This window comes from Pelophylax lessonae, assembly GCF_965119305.1.
Source record: "Pelophylax lessonae genome assembly, chromosome: 12".
Lineage (NCBI taxonomy): Eukaryota > Metazoa > Chordata > Amphibia > Anura > Ranidae > Pelophylax > Pelophylax lessonae.
The window spans coordinates 58433565-58453298 of record NC_138779.1 but is presented as its reverse complement, the minus strand read 5'-3'; the positions used below and the strand labels follow the sequence as shown (position 1 = coordinate 58453298).

Here is a 19734-nt window from a genome sequence, read left to right as displayed (position 1 = left end):
GGAGGGAACTCCAGTTATCCTGGAAATTCCAGGCTGGCCTCGTCAAGCCGGGTACGCCGACTTGGGCAGGCTAGTCGCGGACGCTCCGTGGAGACTTCCTCTCAGGGAGGATCTGCGGTCTCAAGGACCGATCTTCCATCGTGCTTTACAGTCGCTGGTTTTAACGGCCTGGCCATTGAGACCCAGGTACTGAAGGACAGAGGATTGTCAGCTTCAGTTATTCCTACTCTAATTAAAGCAAGGAAAACGACTTCCAGCAAAGTCTATTATCGCACATGGAAGACTTATAGTGCGTGGTGTGAATCTTTGGGATTTCCCCCACGTACCTATTTGGTGACCCGAATTTTGGCTTTTCTGCAAAAGGGGGTTGAGCAGAAACTATCCTTGAGCACCATCAAGGGTCAGGTTTCAGCGTTAGCAATCTTCTTTCAGAAGCCGCTGGCTACTCATTCCTTGGTGCGGAATTTCATCCAGGGGGTGCGGCACTTGGCTCTGCCATTGCGCGCGCCCTTACCGCCCTGGGATCTTAATTTGGTTTTGTCGGTTCTGCAGAAACCTCCCTTTGAAAATATCAGGGAGATTCCCTTGCTTACATTATCCCAGAAGGTGGCCTTCTTGGTGGCTATCACTTCTGCACGCAGGGTGTCAGAACTGGCTGCATTATCATGCCATTCCCCATATCTAGTGGTTCATAGGGATAAGGTAGTTCTTCATCCGAAGCCATCCTTTCTTCCTAAGGTGGTTTCAGATTTTCATCTGAATGAAGATATTGTGCTACCTTCCTTGTGTCCTAAGCCCAATCATCCTCGGGAATGTGCGTTGCATTCCTTGGATGTAGTTCGGGCAATCAGGGTATACCTGAAGACTACGGAATCGTTCCGTAAAACTGATTCACTTTTTGTGATCATGGATGGCCCCAGAAAGGGGTTGCCTGCATCTGCCGCGACTATCTCCAAATGGATTAGACAGACGGTGGTACAGGCTTATTCTATTAAGGGTCGGAATCCTCCGTTCCCTGTTAAGGCGCACTCCACTCGAGCGCTCAGTACTTCCTGGGCCTACCGCCATCAGGCGTCAGTGGTCCAGGTTTGCAAGGCGGCTACCTGGTCGTCGGTTCATACCTTTTACAAAATTTTATAAAGTTGATGTGATGGCATTGTCAGATGCCTCTTTTGGCCACAAGGTTTTGCAGGCCGCAATTTGAGGAGACCGGTGGTCTACCTCGAGGGTTTTTTTTTTTTTTCCATTGGAATTTCAGTTGAGTCTCATCTTTGGATTTGATGAGCCTTTAAGACTTCTAGTTGGCACCGGTTGGGCCTTCTAGATTGGATTTTGATTTTTATCCCACCCCTCATTTGTGGCACTGCTTTGGGATGTCCCGAGTTGATATTAATCAAGGAGGACTACGTCTGTCAATGAGCGACAGAGAAAAATGGATTTTTGTAAGATCTTACCGTAAAATCCTTTTCTCTTAAGCTCATTGACAGACGTAGTACCCGCCCCTCTGTTTTTGAGTAGGGTTGGGTTAAATTCTCTAAACACTGCTTTGTGACATAACTGACTTGCTGTAGCAGAGAGAGAGAGGATATACCCTCTGGGACTGCCCCTAAGGTGTGGCCAGAATGTTTCTTTCCTGTCTAGTCCTACTCCTGTAGAGGGCAGTATAACCCGAGTTGATATTAATCAAGGAGGACTAAGTCTGTCAATGAGCTTAAGAGAAAAGGATTTTACGGTAAGATCTTACAAAAATCCATTTTTCTTCATGCATACATCACTATGTAGCCAGACAACGCTGGAACCCCTCTACCTCCGGGCTCCTTGGGAGTTGCGATAGTTCACCTTCCAAACCATGAGAATGGGAACCTGTACTATTTGAAAGGATATTATCTGCTGCTTGATATGTTTCCTCTCTTCACTAATCCTGTTCTGTGTTGTATCCAGATGGGAGTCAGGCCAGAGTTACAGTCCGTGCGTTCGAGGATCAGGATTACGAGGGGCTGACACAGAGCTCATTCAGTCGCTGGTTACTGCTGTACAGGAGCCGTAGATGTGGTGAAGGTGCCGAGGGGTTAGATCCGCCAGAAGATGACAAAGGACCCCTAAACAACAATCCAATGCCATCAGATCAGGAAAATGCATGGTAGAAGTACCCAATCATGAAACACACCTAGATTACATGTCTTTATCTCATACAGTTCAGTAAGGCTGGATTCACATCTGAACGTCAGCGTATTGAGGCGATTCCAAAGCTTTATAATTGCACATGTTTGAAGCGATTTTCATGTGTTTTGCAAGTATATGAGGCCCAAAATGAGCTCCTGTATATTTTCGAGCAATGGACATCTAGCGGCAGGTGACTGAGTGATCAGGTGTGCACAGGGCTTTTTTTTCTCCGAGCATAGGTGCAGGAACTCCCCCTTTCTAAATTTCCCCTTTTCTCCACCCCTACCCACCTCTGAGCACCATTTCCTGGTTCTATTCCCTACCCACCTCCCAGTTCTGTTCTTTTAGACAATACAGAACCAAGTATCATTTTGTGGTGCTAATTTGTATGGAATTTGGTAATACCAAGAAAAGCAATAAAATGGATCCCCTGCAGCCAGTAACGATAGAGCCCTCGCCAGCGACAATAGATCCCCTTAACAGCAATGGACCATCTGCCTCAACATCCCCCCCGCAACAATAGACTCCCGACAGCAACAACAGATCCAGGGCCATCTTACCGAATGGGCATTCTGGGCAGGTGCCTCGGGGCCCCACCTGCCCAGCGACCCAGCCCCAGCCAAGCATTAATCCCAATTCCCGTGTGCATCCCGCCACCGAACTTAGCAGGTGGCAAGTGCCTGTCGCCCCTGCGCTGCTGTAAGGCCACTTGGGCCATGGACGGGGAGCCCAAAACTGCAGGAATGCCTGTCTGCCTCCACAGGAACAGGCACACACAGGACAGTCGAGTCTGACTCCCATCCGTTTGTGTGTTTACCAGACCCAATGGCCTAACTTGGAAGCTGTCATTAGCCTGGCACTACTGTACCAATAAATATCGCCTTATCGATAATTTGCATTTTTATTCTCGTTGGTGGTTATGTAGTCGGGGCCCCAGTGCACTGCATTGCCCGCGGCCCTATAATGCACTTAAGATGGTACTGAACAGATCTCCTCACAGCCAGCTTCAATAGACTCTCTGGCAGCCAGCAACAATAAACCCCTACCTCAACAGTAGATATGTCCCAGCAACAACTGACCCCCCAGCAATATCAGACCCACCCCCAGCAACAATAGACCCCCCTGCAAAAATAGATCCCCTCCAGCTAGAATAAATCCCCCAGCAGTGAGCATCAATAGACCCTGCAGCACCCCTTACCGTTACAGTCAGTGCTGGAGGTTCCGGTACTGCGTTCCCCCGTATCCTCACTGAAAAAAACCCTAGGTATGCACAAGCGCTAATTAAACAATGCTTCAAACAAAAAAAAGTGTGAATGGGGTCTAACCCATATCATTCACGCACACTTGCCACAGATCCTCTTGCAGTTTTCTTCGATGCAGACGGGGCTTTAATAGTTATTTTTTATGCCTTGCGTTATTTCCCTGCACTTTCTGGCACCCAGGGAGCTGCATGTGCTGCATACAGCCTGTCATACAAGTGATTGGCAATATGCGGCCACACTCTTGTAAGCGCCATTGTTTCTTCGCATATTTTACTAGCACAGAAAGTCAGTTGGATGTGAATGCGTGGGCAAATAAAAAGAAGTACCTGCATTTATAAGAGTACGGCTAAATGCAGCCTTTGACTTGTATAGTAGACTGTACACAGCACGTGCCGCTCCCTGGCTGTGGGAAAGGGCAGGGAAATGACACTAAGCATATAAAATTACCATTAAAGCCCATTCATGAACCCTAAGGGTCTATTCACAGCAGGTGTAGTGGGACTGCATTGGGTGGCTATTTTCACCGCAAGACGACAGAAAATGCCTTGTCCCCTTTGTGCCTGGTTCACACCACCCACTGTGTTATTCTTTTAAAATATTTAAGATAAATTGCTTGAATGGGCTGCCCAATGCCTTAAAAATGTACCAAAGTAGCTCCTGCACCTTTTTTTGGAAATGACTTTGGCTTGTTTTTAAATAATGCATTTTTGGTGTGTTTTGGAAGAATTAAGAATGAATTGCACCCAGGTGTGCATTCCAACTTGTTTTTGGGGCATTTCAGAAATGTGTGCAGAAACACGTTTCCGCTATGCTCAGGAGCGAACAGAGCCTAAATAGTGCACAAGCAGCGAAATGGAACGGAAGTTTTTTGGCATCTTGCTATTTCTCAATTTCACACTGTAACAACTTTTTCTAATTTAAGAGGAATTTCACTGTCTCCCCCCCCCCCCCCCCCCAATCTTGTTTTTTTTTTTCTCCTTTAAGGCTGCATTCACATGTCAGCGTAGAGATCGCGGGCAGAATCACCGCGATTCTGCCCGCGATCCGGAAATCATTGCAAATCGCGGGATGCCTGTGCGTTGCCCATGATTTGCAATAGCACCCCAAACGCTGTGCGATGTTGCCGCGATTTGCGCCTGCCGAATCGCGGTAACATCGCGCAAAAAAAATAGCGGGACGCATGACGCCCAAAAAGGGTACAAGAGCTTCTTTGGGGCGTTATGCGTCCCGCTATTTTTTTGCGCGATGTTACCGCGATTCGGCAGGCGCAAATCGCGGCAACATCGCACAGCGTTTGGAGTGCTATTGCAAATCACGGGCAACGCAAAGGCGTCCCGCGATTTGCAATGATTTCCGGATCGCGGGCAGAATCGCGGTGATTCTGCCCGCGATCGCTACGCTGACATGTGAATGCAGCCTTACCTGTACTATTGGGATTTTTTTCAGAACACATCCGGCTAGCAAATCTGGCATTGTCCAGCTGCGTTCCCCTGGTCAGGTGACATAGTCCAGGTCCTGCACCGCCATCTTGGTCATCCTGACTGATGGGAGCTGGCTGCCTCTTCTGGGTTCAGGTAGCCAGTCCCCAATGGCCTGCGCTGGGCTCATTCTGCATCCCCCCCTGTGCCCCTTGTCCTGGAGCCTCCTGGGAAATGTGACGTGGTATCCCAAGAGGCTGCAAGACCCAAGTTTGATGAGTCTTTTCACTTAGTCAAGAATGGCGGCAGAGGGTGGGGTGGAATTTTTTATAAGAAAGGGAAAACGAATGCAAATTAAATTCAGATTGCAGAGATCGGAGGGTTTAGAAGGGAACAAATTATTTTGGGAGTGATGGTCTGCTTTTAATACAAGGAAGAGGAAATTGTCATCCTTACATTTATTTAATGTAGAACGATTGGCCAAACTGTTTTTTTTTTTTTTTTTCATTTTTGGATATTGTAAGGGAGGGTTAAAACCCCTGTAAGGTTTATTTTTGCCCTCTTTGTCCTAATAAGGAGATTTCCTTTCACTTCCTGTCCCATAGCTAAAACAGGAAGTGAGAGGAAAGCCTTGCAATTTAAGGGAATCCCCCCAGGCCACCAGAACCAGTGTCCCCATTGGAAGATTTCCCCTCTATTACTTTTCTGGGGACAACCCGATTGGGGATTTTCTTTTACTTTCAATGATAATGGTAAACAGGACAAATAGAGTGTGAGAATCTCCCTAACGGGGGCACAGACAGCAATAGATCCTGACAGGGGGGTCTAATCCCTCTGCACTCTATCCAAAACTTAAAAAAAAGTTTAGCCTTTAGTTACTGTATACTTTATGGCAAGTTGTCTGTATAGCCATGTAACACATTAGCCTGGGTTCACACTAGGGCCGCTTCAAAGTCGTCGGACTATGAAGCCGCCCTGTGCAGTGGGACTTCAGCAGGGCTTGCATATGACTTCTCTAATAGAAGTCAATGCAAGTCTCACCAAAGTAGTGCAGGAACCTTTTTCTAAGTCAGAGCGACTTGAGTCGCTCTGAATAGAACGGTTCCATTGCACTGAATGGAGCGCGACTTGTCAGGCGGCTAAGTCACCTGACAAGTTGCCCCAGTGTGAACCCAGGCTTAATCCTTAAAAAAACTGAACAAAGTAGCATATTGGAAAATCAAAACCTAAAATGTATACATTCATAATCCAGTGATCGGCAGAGGCCCCCTGCCACCCTGGAATATAATTGGGGGGTCAATGCATAAACCGATAGCGGGGCACAGAACAGTTGGACCCCTCTGCTTTAGTTACTGCTACACTTCCTTCATGAGATGCAAGCTTTCAACATTTTCCTTACAGAGCAGATATTTCAACAGCCTACATGGTAATACAGGAGGAGGGCCAGCCTCATAGCTGTTTCCTGTTCTGATTTGGGATTAAACTCTGAATTTGGAATGATTTCATTGCAGGGAGCTGGAGGACAACGCTCATCATTTGGAGTTGTTGCAGCATTTTCAATGCCGAGCTGAAAGGATTTGTCTCGTTGGGGCATGGACACACTGGAAGGGGTTACATGAAACCGTATCCGTGATACAGGAACTGGTAAATATTTATCCACACAACATACACTGTAATGACGCGCTAAGACCGCATTCACACGAAGCGGCACGACTTCGGGGGTTGACTTCACAAGTCGCGTGCACCGCGACTTCGGCGCGACTTGCACGGACTTCATATAATGAATGTCTATGCAAGTCGCTCCGAGGTCGCCCCGAAGTAGTACAGGACCCTTTTTCTAAGTCGACTTGTGTCGCTCCTATTAGAACGGGTCCTGTAGCACTGCATGGACCGTGACGGACCGCGACTTGTCAGGCTGACAAGTTGCCTGACAAGTCGCGGTAGTGTGAATGGAGACTAATAGTGCTCAGTATGATAAATAGTGTCAAAACCTCTTTATTCGAAAATATACAAATAGTTGGTGCTAATTATACATGATTGCATCTGTAACTCTAAACAGGTAACCTTTACAATTTACCATACTGTAAAAAGTACCGTAGTTTGTCGCCATTCCACAACTGTGCGCAATTTTAAAGCATAACATGTTGGGTATCAATTTACTCAGCATAACATCATCTTTCACATTATACAAAACAATTGGGCTAACTTTGCTGTTTTTTTTTTTTTTTAATTAATGAAAATGTATTTTTTCCAAAAATAATTGCATTTGAAAAACCGCTGCGTAAATACCGAGGGACATAAAATATTGCAATGATCACCATTTTATTCTCTAGGGTCTCTGCTAAAAATATATATATAATGTTTAGGGGTTCTAAGTAAATTTCTAGCAAAAAATACTGATTTTATCTTGTAAGCAACAAATGTCAGGCTTAGGCATGAAGGGGTTAAACAAAGTGGTAGGCCGCAATTATTATTATTATTTCAGGTACTTATATAGCGCTGTCAATTTACGCAGCGCTTTACATATACATTACACATTCATATCAGTCCCTGCCCTCGAGGAGCTTACAATCTAAGGTAAATGAAATCAGAGGTGCAAATCGCACTGATCTACAGCTTTGAATTCGCGCTGAAGTAGCGCAATTTCAAAGCCACACCGATGTGAACCAGGGCTTAGAGTGGTTTTTTTTTTCTGAATTTTGCACTTGATAAACAGCTGCCCTAATATCATGTGAGAAAAAAAATATGGGGAAACCATCTGGCAGTGAAAGGGTTAAAATTTCATGCATTTATTTGTTTAGAAATGTCCTATAATTGCAAATAATTGCATGTTTGTCACTGCCTATGTAAGTGAGGCCTAATGGTGGCCACACACACTTTGATTTGTTTTTTATCTGATAGATGTGCTATTCGATCAAAAAGATTCAATCTTCAAACAATTAAATAGCCATAATTTCCCTTCCGATCAATTTAGTCTCAGTCTCAATTGGATGCAATCAAACTAAGTCAGTCGGTCAAAGTGGAATATTATCGATCGTTTTGCATTAATCAGCAGCACTGAGATACGTTTGTTCTTGAACACAATCAGATTTCGATTGATCAGGTTATGAGATGACATTGTGGACAGAGATAAAATCGATAAATTCGGATTGTAAATTACAATTCCATTTTAACTATTGATCAAAGTCCACTTTCCCGTGTGTCGCGTATTAATCAAATGGGTTGTCCGCTAAAGATCGATTATTCATAATGGGAGAGATCCATCGGAAAATAAATCGATCTTTTATGGAAGCGTGTATGATCACCATAAGAGAATTTGGAGCACCAAGATTATGGCATCAATAACAGATGTTTCTTTACCTGATCAGACATTCTTAGTAGAGGGAAACCTGTTTGCGGAAGGTGGATTTGCAGATCCTTGCAGTGTACAGTGTATGCAGTACTCAGCTTCCAATACAGCCATGGCATACAACGCTTTATTGTCAAAAGTATTGGGACACCTGCCTTTACACGAACATGTAATATAGTGTATAAAATAATCTTTTTATTGTAGAATCAGAGGCGCTTGATGGAGGGAAGCTGGAAGATCTGGCGGAAGAGAAGGCTGCAGATTGCTACAGCAATACAGTTCTTGGATTGGGAGAAAAGGTGGCTTTGTCTCAAGGTAAAGAAAACCCTTGTCAGACATTTGGTTACACAAAGGGGTCTATTTATATGAGGAAAAAAAATGGACAAATGTCACAAGCATTTTTCAGTTTGTAAAATATTAGGTTCAGCTTTGGAACCTGTATTTAGTGTGTAGCCAAGGCCATCTTTAACACATGGCAAAAGGGGCAGCTGCCCTGGGCCCTGTCGTTGTGGGGCCAAAGCAGCTGCCCTTTGAGCCCCGGCCTGCCTGCAGTTTTTCTGGAGTAGCGGGTGCAGCCAATCCCCCGCCCTCCCAGCTCTCACAAGCAGCCACACTATGACAGTGTAGATGCACAGATGTAGGCTGCATGTGATAGAGCCTGCTCGTTCCACTTCACCCTTTGTCAGAAGCTGCAGGACCGAAATGGCTGTGACAGGGAGTGAAGCAGAGCAGCGCTCTATGTTCCTCCCACCCCCACCTGTCAGACTTGTGTAGCACAGAGCCGAGTAAAGTGTTGTGGCTGTGTGTTACAGGTCTGCTAGGCTGAGACTGAACTGTGCTGTGAATCGGGTGAGAAAGAACTGTGGAGGGGGGTGGAGAATGTGTTAAAAGGGGTGAGAGGTGTGTAGAGAGTGGGCACGTTGTGTAAGCTGCTTTCCATCCACAGCTTGGGATGTAAGCTGCTAGAGAGGTGAGCTGTGGATTGGGGGGGGGTGGATTTTTGGTTACAGAGGTGAGCTGTTGATTGGAGTTGTTGATGTGGGGGGGGGGGGGTTACAGAGGTAAGTTGTGGTTAGAGGGGGGGTACAGAGTTGAGTTGTGGATGGAGATGGGTACAGAGGTGAGAATGTACCCCCCCTCCTCAGAGGTAAGGTGTGAATGGAGAGGATACAGAAGTGAGCTGTGGATAGGGGGAGGGGGTACAGAGGTGAGCTGTAGAGGGGGAGGGGGTTACAGAGGTGAGCTGTAGAGGGGGAGGGGGTTACAGAGGTGAGCTGTAAATGGAGAGGATACAGAGGTGAGCTGTGGATAGGGGGAGGGGGTACAGAGGTGAGCTGTGGAGGGGGAGGGGGTTACAGAGGTGAGCTGTGGATGTTGTGAGTTGATGGTGCTGTAAATTTCACCAACCAGTCAGTGAGCCGTAGTGATGTGCTATAACCTCTAGCAACCAATAAGTGGTAATGATGCACAGTAACCTCTAGCAGCCAATCAGTGAGGGGTAATAATGTCCAGTTACCTTTAGCAACCAACCAGTGAGCGGTAATGATGTGTAGTAACCTTTTTCAACCAGTCAGTGAGCTGTAAGGATGTGCAGTAACCTCTAGCAACCAGCCAGTGAGCGGTAATGATGTGCAGTAACCTCTAGCAACCAACCAGTGAGCGGTAATGATGTGCAGTGACCTCTAGCAATCAATCAGTGAGGCTGGACCAGTTCTTTGTTTACATTATTAATGTTTTTGAGATTATTATTATTATACAGGATTTATTTAGTGCCAAAAGCTTGTGCAGCACTTTACAACATGAGAGCAGAGAGTACAGTTACAATACAATTTAATACATAAGTCTATGTGTGTGTTTGTTTTTTTGGGATGTTGGGGAGGGGAGCAGATTTGCATGGGAAGAGCCCAAGAAAATGTTTTCCTAGGGTCCAATCCATATTAAAGAGGGCCCTGCGTGTAGCATGTTCCATTACCTGCAGCGCTCACCCCCTGATCTGCAACCTTCCCACGACAGCAGGCTGGGGGGGGGGGGGGGCACCCGTCTTACTTTTCAAAATTGGTGCGGCTCCACCTGCACAGCCACGTTATTCATTCACAGGAATCTGTGAATGAGGAAACTCAAGTCCATTCTGCCACGACGACAGACTAGTTTTCAGTGGACTGTGAGGTAATTCATTGACACTTCCTGCAGCTCTGAAACAGACAGTCTGTACGGAAGTATGAGCTTATAGCTGTAGGAAGAGTTTGCACGAGTCTGACATTTCATCCGTGATCTTCGAATCATGGGTGGAATGCTCTGCAGATTCCTGTGAAAAAAATTATAAATACACTTTTTTTTCCTGCAAAAATGTGCATTTATTTTTTTTTTTTCCCCACAAAGGTCAACTTACCCTTTAAGGATGGGTCAATGCTTGTTATTTTTGTCCTACAATTTTTTTATAAATAGACCCCTTAGAGTTGTGTCACATGAATAATTCTGTAACCGTTACAAAACAGCATATTTGTTGCTGGGAGAATAACAAATTTCTGTCAGTGAAAATGTATGTTAGAGTTAATTCTAAGTGATGTATAACTTTGTTGCTGACCGATTTAATTCATTTAGAGCTCTAGAATATAACCAACCTCAGTAGCTCCGCATGTTACCCAAGGCAGGTACAGGTAACCATTGGGCACCGGTGATTTGTAGATGCCTAGATAAGCCCTATACAAAAGGAATGTGTTTGGGGCACTGGATCTCTAATAGAGTTAAGGACTCTGATGGGCTGTCTCATCTGGTGAAAGGGTTTCTTTCAGGCAGCTCTCCAAAGAGCAGGGGCCTAAACCAGCTATAGATGGCTCAAATCTTGGCAGGGACTGGGTGAAATTCAATCCATGTTTGGGCAGGCTGATTGTACCAAAGTCGATCCATCAATGTTCCAAAAATCCAACCAGCATGTTGGATTTCTAGCGTGCGATTATTGTCAGTGGCTCTATCCTCTAGAAATAATCACGGTGTTCTCCCGGCAAGGACGGCTCCCCGTGCCCCCCCAACTGGGAGAAAACAATAGCTTCATGGAGGGGATTTCCCCATCAACAGCGTTGATGGGAGAATTAAGCTATATTCTTGGTTGCAGGAAAGAAAACAGAAAATTTCTATCAAATACTTTCCGTAATTTTCCTTTCCTGATGGACTCCATGGCAGCATACGTATGGGTTTAGCCCCACCTCCTCTCCTACCCTATTGGACCCCACTCCTATACATTTCGCTCAGTGCTAGGGGCCGCGTTCCATGACTAGCCTACTCCAGTAGATGGGAGGGAACTCCTGCTGCCGTGGAGTCCATCAGGAAAGGAAAAATACGGTAAGTATTTGTTAGTAATTTTCCTGACAGACTCCATGGCAGCATACATGTGGGAAATAACTAGCCATACACACCCAGGTGGGCAACTGCTGGACAAAAGAAAAGTTTAATTTGCACTGTCAGCAGACAGTATTCGCAAACCATAGTAAACAGAGGATAAAGAGGCCCGGTCAACACAGTAAAGGGTCATAAAAGTGTTAATTTAAGACCACAAGGCCACTCTGCATATCACTTCAGGGGCGACGTGCCGAGAGGCCACTCACAATGTAGAAACTCCTCTGGTTCAATGAGCAGTCACTGCCTCTGGGGGCGCCAAGCCCTTAGCTTTATAGGCCCACTGAATGTACTTAATCCAAGCTGCGATGGATCTGGAGGAGGCACACAAACCCTTGTTCTTTCCATGGAAGAGAATGAACAGATGGTCGTGTAATGATATCCCGTACTGGACACAAAAAAAGCTGTAGCAAGCAGCCATGTTCTTTAGTCATTGTAGGTCAGCCATGACAGTCTTGCAGAACAGTTATACACGCAGCGATGATATCCCCCTCCTCCCCTCCTTCAATTCATAGAGTTGCATAGGTTTTACACTTCAAATGAGCCGTTATCTCAACTTCGAGACATCAAAACCAGCACCTAGGCCTGTGCAGAGCTGTAAACCTGGTAGGAGTCCTGGCAGGATGTTTGTATTTTCCGTCCAGGGCTATTGTAAAACTTTGCTTAAATCCATTAAGAGTAACCAGAACTAATGGGAATCGTAAAAGGCAATCGTAGAGCCCTGCCCAATTCAAAACCTAACAAATACTCACATGATTCATAAACTCAGACAGGAACATGACCCATTAATAAGTATATATTTGGATGAGAAATGTTATACTGAACGAATTAAGGTCATACATAACCACATTAGCACATATAGAAGGGAAGATAGCTGTCAGATATTCCCTGGGTGACAAGTTTATCTGAGATATTCTGTATTTGGTGTCCGTGGATGCAAGATTCAATGCTGGGCCATGATCTATCAGTTTCAGGAATGTAACCAGTACATATTGAAAGATATGAATAGTGGTATAAAACGGTCTATAGAGGAGGGACCTGATATTGTCATAAACTCAGGACAGCCCATGGCCACTCTGTTTTATTGGTCAGGGGCATCTGTCAACACCCCTTTGATCCCAGCAATAGATGGGCGCCAGATCAAGCCCGCCACACCTTCAACCTCTTCTCTTTGGAAAGAGATCACAGGAAACACGGGAACGTTGGTAACAGCTGAAGATCAAACAGCACTTCAGCCAAGAACTGGCTTTCTTATAAAGGCCCATGTGAGGTGGTGGCGGAGATGCTGGGTCCTTGAGCCCTTCTCCTGCCCTGACAGATGCTGGGTCCTAGAGTCCTCCTGCTATTGGTGACCTGACAGTGCCCACTAAACCCCCCACCCACCCGCCAACGGGCAGCCAATGCATGCCCAATTCCATCTTTCTCAGATATCTGGCATGGAATTCCCGAATGAGTCTAGGGGCATGGATGTGGATCTTTGGTTCCCAGGAGCTTTCTTCGGGTGGATACCCCTTCAATTTGATCAGATATTGGATTTGCCTGCCTTGCTTCCTGTAATCCAATACTGACTCCACCTTGTATTCTGTTTCTTCTCCAAAAGTTACTGGTGGCGGAGGTGGTTCCACTCTTCCTGGGAATGGATCTGGAATGACCGATTTAAGGAGAGAGGCGTAAAAAACTGGAGGAGTCCTATAAGAATCAGGCAGGTATAATTCAAACACCACTGGGTTTACCTCATGTTTGACTGGAAGTGGCCTGATGTACCTTGGCCCCAGCTTCTTTGATGGGCATGGCAGTTTCAGATTGCCTGTTGACAGCCATACCTCATCCCTGACTTTAAGGGAGGGATCCCCCCTCATTTTTTGTCAAAAATCTTTTTGTGGTCAGTTTAAGCCCTCTGTATGCATTTTTGGAGGGTTCAGTAGTTTTGCTGTATAAAAGCAAGTCCGTTCTGAACAGTAGATACTGCTGATTTGGATATAGTTTTGGGCAAGGCAAGAGGGTGGAATCCATAGTTGGCCCAGAACAGAGGTTTTTGGCTGAGTGTAGCTAATTGTTATAGGCAAACCCTGCCAGTGGGAGTAGCGAGGCCCTGTCGTCCTGTGAAAAGGCTGAGAGACAGCGCAGGTACTGCTCCAAGGTTTGATTAGTTCGCTCTGTTTGTCCAAAGCTCTGAGGATGGAAGGCCGATGAGAGGCAAAGTTCTATTTTCAGGGCCTTACAGAGATTGTAAATTGTACCTCCCCATCTAAAAACAATGCTACTTGGTAAGCTGTGGAGTCTCACAATTTCCTTGATGAACGTGTGGGTGGTCTCAGTTGCTAAAGGTGTGCCTACCAAGGGTAGGAAATGGGCCATCTTCGACAGGCGGTCCACCATCACCAGGATGGTGGTAAAAGCCTCTGAGGGCAGAAGCTTCACAATAAAATCAATGCTGATCATTTCCCATGGACGGTTAGGAATAGGTAAGGGTCTCAACAGTCCCCACGGCTTTTTTCTTGTCTCCCTTGCTACGTAGGCACACTGAGCAGGATCTGACACAGGCTTTACAGTCCCGACTAAGATTGGGCCATCAGAAAGGACTGTTGGATGAACTTGCTTATTTTACAAGCTCCAAAGTGGCTGGCTAACTGGTGGTCATGGTACGTCTTGAAGACCTGAAGCCTTGCCTCCTGAGGTATGAAGACCTTATACTAATGCCAGAGTAATCTGTCTTGTTTCCTTAACGAGGCCTGTTCAGATTCGGGACATGAAGCAGAGGCTTGTTCAATGACCGATTTCAAGCTGGGTTGAATCAATACAAAAGTTCTGGGCTGAAGGAATGGTGCTCCGGGAAGCAGGTTCTGTATATTCAGGGAACATCCAGGACAAGGGGTCCACCTTCCCATTCTTGGATCCTGGTCTATATGTTAAATGTAAGTTGAATCTTGAGAAGAATAATGCCCATCTAGCCTGTCGGGGTCTTAGACGTTTGGTGGACCTCAGATATTCCAAGTTTTTGTGGTCAGTAAAGATCATGATTGGGTGATTGGCGCCCTCCAATAGATACCACCACTCTTCGAAGGCCACGTCATATTTTCATTCAGCCTAGTTTAATTTCTTAGAGCAGAAGGCTACTGGGTGCAGTAGAGCTTTTGGGCCCAGATGCTGAGAGAGCACAGCACCTGTTGCCACTTCAGAAGCGTCTACTTCAAGAACGATAGGGAGTGCTGGGTACGGGTGTTGCAACACTGGAGCAGAGGTAAACAAGGGTTTGAGTTGTTCAAAGGCTACTTGGGCTTCCTAAATCCAGAGTAAATGAGTATGGAGACCTGTAAGTTGAGTAATTGGGGCAATGATAGTTGAGAAACCTTTCATAAATCTCTGGTAGAAGTTGGCAAAGCCTACGAATCTTTGGACTCTTTCTGTCTGAAGGTGCTGGCCAGTCTAGAATTGCTGAGACCTTCTGGAGACCCATGGAAATCCCTTCAGCAGAGATTATGAGCCCCAAAAATTGAATGGATTGTTTCTCAAAATCGCACTTCTCTGCTTTGGCGTACAAACCGTGCCTTCGGAGGGTATTTAATATTCTTTACGTGGAATTGGTGGAGTTCAAGAGAGGCAGAGAAGATCAGGATATCATCCAGGTAGACGATCAGGAATGAGTTAAGGTTCATATCATTGACTAGGTTTTGAAATGTTGCGGGGGCATTGCATAGCCCAAAGGGCATCACAAGATATTCAAAGTGGCCAAAGCATGTTCTGAAGGCCATTTTCTATTCGTCCCCCTCTCTAATGTGGACCAGATTATATGGCCCCTTCAAGTCCAGTTTCGTAAATACCCAGGCCGCTTAGGACCTCTGGAACAACTCCAGAATGAGGGTACCAATTCTTGATGGGGATTTTGTTGAGCTCCCAGTAGTCGATGCATAGCCTGAGGGGGTGGTCTCTTTTTTCAACAAAGAAGTCGCCTGCTTTGGCAGGTGAGGAAGAGGGATGAATTAAACCTTTGACTAGGTTCTCATTGTTGTGCTGTCTAAGGGCCTCCAATTCCACCTCGGACAAAGGAAAGATTCGCCCAAAGGGAATTTCTGCTCCAAGGAGTAGCTCAATAGGACAGTCCTAGGACCAGTAGTATCGGCTTTCCTTTTGTCAAAGAAGTCAATGTAGTCGTGGTAGACAGAAGGGACTACTTGACTGGTGTCTGTTGCTGGTTGTATGGTCAGGCAAGTATGGAAGTTGGTTTTTTATAGGAATGCCACAATGCTAGTGGCAGTAGTTGGATGAGAAGTTGACCTCACCTCTGGACCAGTCCACTGATGGGTTGTGGGCTTGTAGCCATGGTATTCCAAAAATAGCTGGGAAAATGGAAGATCTGATCACATCAAAACTGAGAAGTTCCTGGTGCCTTGTGTCTGTGGTTGTGAGAATAGGGACTGTTTCTTGGGTAATAGGTCCTGAACTGGGTGGTGGAGTCAGAGGAATATGCAGGTCTTTAGCCAGGTTGATGTCCAGGAAGCAGCTGCAAGCTCCAGAGTCAATAATTGCCCACAGTTTGACCTCCCTTCTAGCCACCTGCAGAGAGATGGGGAGAATATGAGCAGATACAATCCCGGATAGCTGAAGATAGGAAGGGTACAAGTACCTGGACTTACTTGGCTGAACCAGACAGTTGCGTAGGAAGTGGCCTGATGCTCCACAGTAAATACAGAGATTGTTCTGTCACCTGCGTTCTTTTTCTTCTGGGGTTAAATCGGGTCATAGTAGACCAATCTGCATCATTTCCATATTGGAGGTATTCGGAGGAGTAGCGGCAGGAACTGTTGGAGCCGGGACCTTGGGGAGTACCTAGGTTGGCCAGCTGGGTGGAAGCATGGCTAAGAGCCTCTAGCATGGCGGGAGCTTCACACCTGGCCAGATCATCCTTGATGGTTTCAGATAGGCCTAAACTGAATTAATACTTCAAAGCTGCATCATTCCATCCCGTATTAGCTGCCCATCTACCGAACGCCCAGATGTAATCCTCTACTAGTCATCTTCCCTGCACCAGAGAGTGAAGAGCAGACTCTGCGGTGGCAGTTTTCTGCGGGTCATCATACAAAGTAGCCATGGCTTCAAAACAAACATGGTAACTGAGTTTAACAGCTCATCCTTTTGTTCTAGGAGGTTATGGGCCCAGGATTGCGGTTCATCTGACCGGAGGGAGATGATAAACCCTGTTCGGATAGTCTATATAGCAAAGGGTCTGGGTTGTAGGGCAAAACAAAGTTCGCAGGCATTCCTGAAAGCCCTGAACCTCCGCCGGTCACCTGAAAAGTGCTCAGGAATGGGAACTCTGGGCTCTGGAGGAGGCAGTACTACAGCGTGGAGCGTCGGCATCTGTGCTGGAGGACGCTGGTGTAGAGGTGGGGCTTGTGGCTAGGTTAGATTTGGTGGAAGTCCTAGAAGCTGTGAAGGCATGGAAACGTTCCCGAAAGCTGGAAATAACCCTCCTTCAGATTCTTGACTGCCTGCGTCAGTGCTGCCGTCTGATGACAAAGGGTTTCCAGTGCAGAAGCACCTCTCTCAGCCTCAGACATCCTGGCTGTTTGATTGGTCAGCAAGGAGTTCTTTCTCTACACTCTGCCCCACTCGGCTGTAATTATCTTGCCAAGCTCACCCAAGAACGGAAAAATCGAGCGTTCTTTTTTAAGATGTTTGAAATATTTCCTCTGCTTCGAGGGAGATTCCACTGGCTTAACCAGCGCAAAACCAAAGCCCTTCCCTGGGTAATCTGTCTCTGCCTCACTGTCTGAGGTCTCGACTGAAGAGTGTCTCAGTTTGAAGGACCCGGCCTCGGTAAACTCGTCCCTCAAGGAGGGACACACCACACTGACCAAAGGGTTAAGGGTATGGCCGGAATCCAAACCCTTCAGGGATTCTTGGACCACTTGCCTTACCAGGGATTCCACTTGCTGGTCTTCACCTTCTCTTTCTCTCACGGCCGGGATATAACAAGGCTCACAAAGTGATTTGCCTTCTGGAACCAGGGATCCACATCCCCAGCAAGTTTTCCTCATAAAACAGCTGGAGTGGCAGTGAGGGCGGTGCCCGGATGCAGATTCGGAATCTCCTCTGTGACGCCTAGATCTGGATGGCGACCTATGACGTCTAGAAGAGTGACAGTGTTGTGACCTAGGAAGGTCTTTATCTTCGCATGCTGTGTGATGCTGATCAGACCTAGAAGGGCTGAGAAGGAATAAAGACCCAATCAAAAGAAAAACCCCAAAACAGACAGGGGTTAACAAAACCAGTCCTAGCTGCTGTGTAAGGGTTGGCCACAGGGGGGCAGTGCCACATCCATAATGACAAGGCTCAGACCTGGAACTGTAAACAGCCAAAGAAAACCTTAGAAGAGAGAGGGAGAGACTGCAGTACAAGGCAGCTAGAAGGAACACTCACAGCTGTTTAAATTTTCCACTTCCGATGACGTCACAGCGCGTCTGGGCTGGGATCATTACCGCCCCTGCACATGCACGACCGCCACCGTCTTGCCAGGACCGCGCATGTAAGGACCAAGCCTCGTTTTCGCCCGCAACTGTGCAAACAGGCGCGGAATCGCAAAGCGGCGGCCTGGAATGCAGATGCGTTCCAGCCGCCATGGCTGAGGAAACTAACAGGGAAGGGAAAAAGACAAACATACACATAAACTGGTGCCAACAGAAATATATGTTACCGCACACCCAGATTGGAACCAGAAGGCTGCTGCTGTGCGCATAACTAGAGCCTCCCGCTAATAGCTGGGACATTTGGCCAACCTGCCGCTAACCCTAGCAATGGTCAGAATTTACAGCTCTTCATGACACCACATCCATTGCCTGTGTCCACCCTGCTAATAGCTGGGGATTGCTGGACTCCTGAGTAGACACTGTGTCTAGATCCATGACATCGCATGCACGCCGGCAGGCCTGGGTCGCAGATATCTTCATATAAGGTAAGACTCCAAAATACTTGTAGGAGGAGGAGAAAAAAAAGGAATGCGGCCCCTAGCTCTGAGCAAAATTTATGGGAGTGGGGTCCTATAGGGTAGGAGAGGAGGCAGGGCTAAACCCATACCTATGCTGCCATGGAGTCAGTCAGGAAAACCATATTATATATGGCCTGCCTAGTTTATCTCTAATTTTGAGAAGGAAAACACCCAAATCTGTATTTTTTTTTTTTTTTTATTGCTCTTTGCAGCATCTTTCTAAACCGACTCATATACTTCATTTTAAGTGTGATTAAAAGTTTTATTTTGACCTCAGGCCTTTACAAGATGGCGGCAGCGCCTGGTGACCAGACGAGGACTGGGAAGAATAACTGGGATACCAGTGAGGATAGAAGTTGAAGATTTCCCGGTTGCGGAGCAGTGATTGGATGCAGTGGGAGCTCATTCAGCACCGCTCCAGTCACACTTCTTGGACCTAACATACTACAGAGAGGCCTCACTGCACAGCCAGCCAGAGAGGATGCTTACCAGGAAAGAACAAAGCCTGGGACAGGTAGTAGTGCCAGGATGTCCATCACCTGGAAAAGAACTAAAAGTCTCAGCCTGTACTGTATGGTGGTTTGTAGTATCCTAACCCCAGGAGAGGTGTGCTACATGTACATGTCTGTTCAGTCCCTGCAATGAAAACGGGTCCTGAAGATTGTTAAAGCTGACCCCCAGGTAAACACTTGGAATACATACCTGCAAAAGGATTGGTATTTCTTTCCCCCCAGTCCTGAAACGTACACAACCAGCTCTGTGACCTGACTTTTCTCTGCTGCAGTTAGATCAACAAAGCCCGGTCATCTCCCTGCCCACATCATGTGATTGGACAGTGAACAAGCAGCAACAAACATAGAAGGTTATCTCTATGCTCTCTCTCTCTTTTCGTCATCATATGTGCCTACAGCTAACCTAATAGGTCCTACATGCTGTGCCTCCCTCTCCCAGTGTGGGTGCTGCTGTACAGGGGGGGGGGGGGGGGGTTACAGGAGATTGAAAGTAAAATCAGGTATTTATACTAATTGCATACAATAATATTTTAAATAAATACATTGTTTTCTTTATTCATTGATGTTATTTATTTATCCGCTTGTGGCTCTGTTTTAAAAGGAAAACAGCCAACCTAACATAATATGTCTAGTCCCCCACTCTACTATGTGC

General features: G+C 46.4%; 1 protein-coding gene across 1 annotated transcript in view; it reads left to right on the top strand.

Moving 5' to 3' along the window:
- LOC309568862 (uncharacterized protein C1orf167 homolog) overlaps window positions 1–19269 on the top strand; it is a 66061-nt gene extending 46792 nt beyond the window's left edge. Inside the window, exons 11-14 of the mRNA XM_082274646.1 lie at window positions 1942–2140; window positions 6355–6487; window positions 8397–8507; window positions 18848–19269. Of these exons, the coding sequence (XP_082130772.1) occupies window positions 1942–2140; window positions 6355–6487; window positions 8397–8507; window positions 18848–18955 (551 nt within the window). The 3' untranslated portion in view covers window positions 18956–19269. The remainder of the gene's footprint in view (window positions 1–1941; window positions 2141–6354; window positions 6488–8396; window positions 8508–18847) is intronic.
- The last annotated feature ends 465 nt before the right edge of the window (window positions 19270–19734 follow it).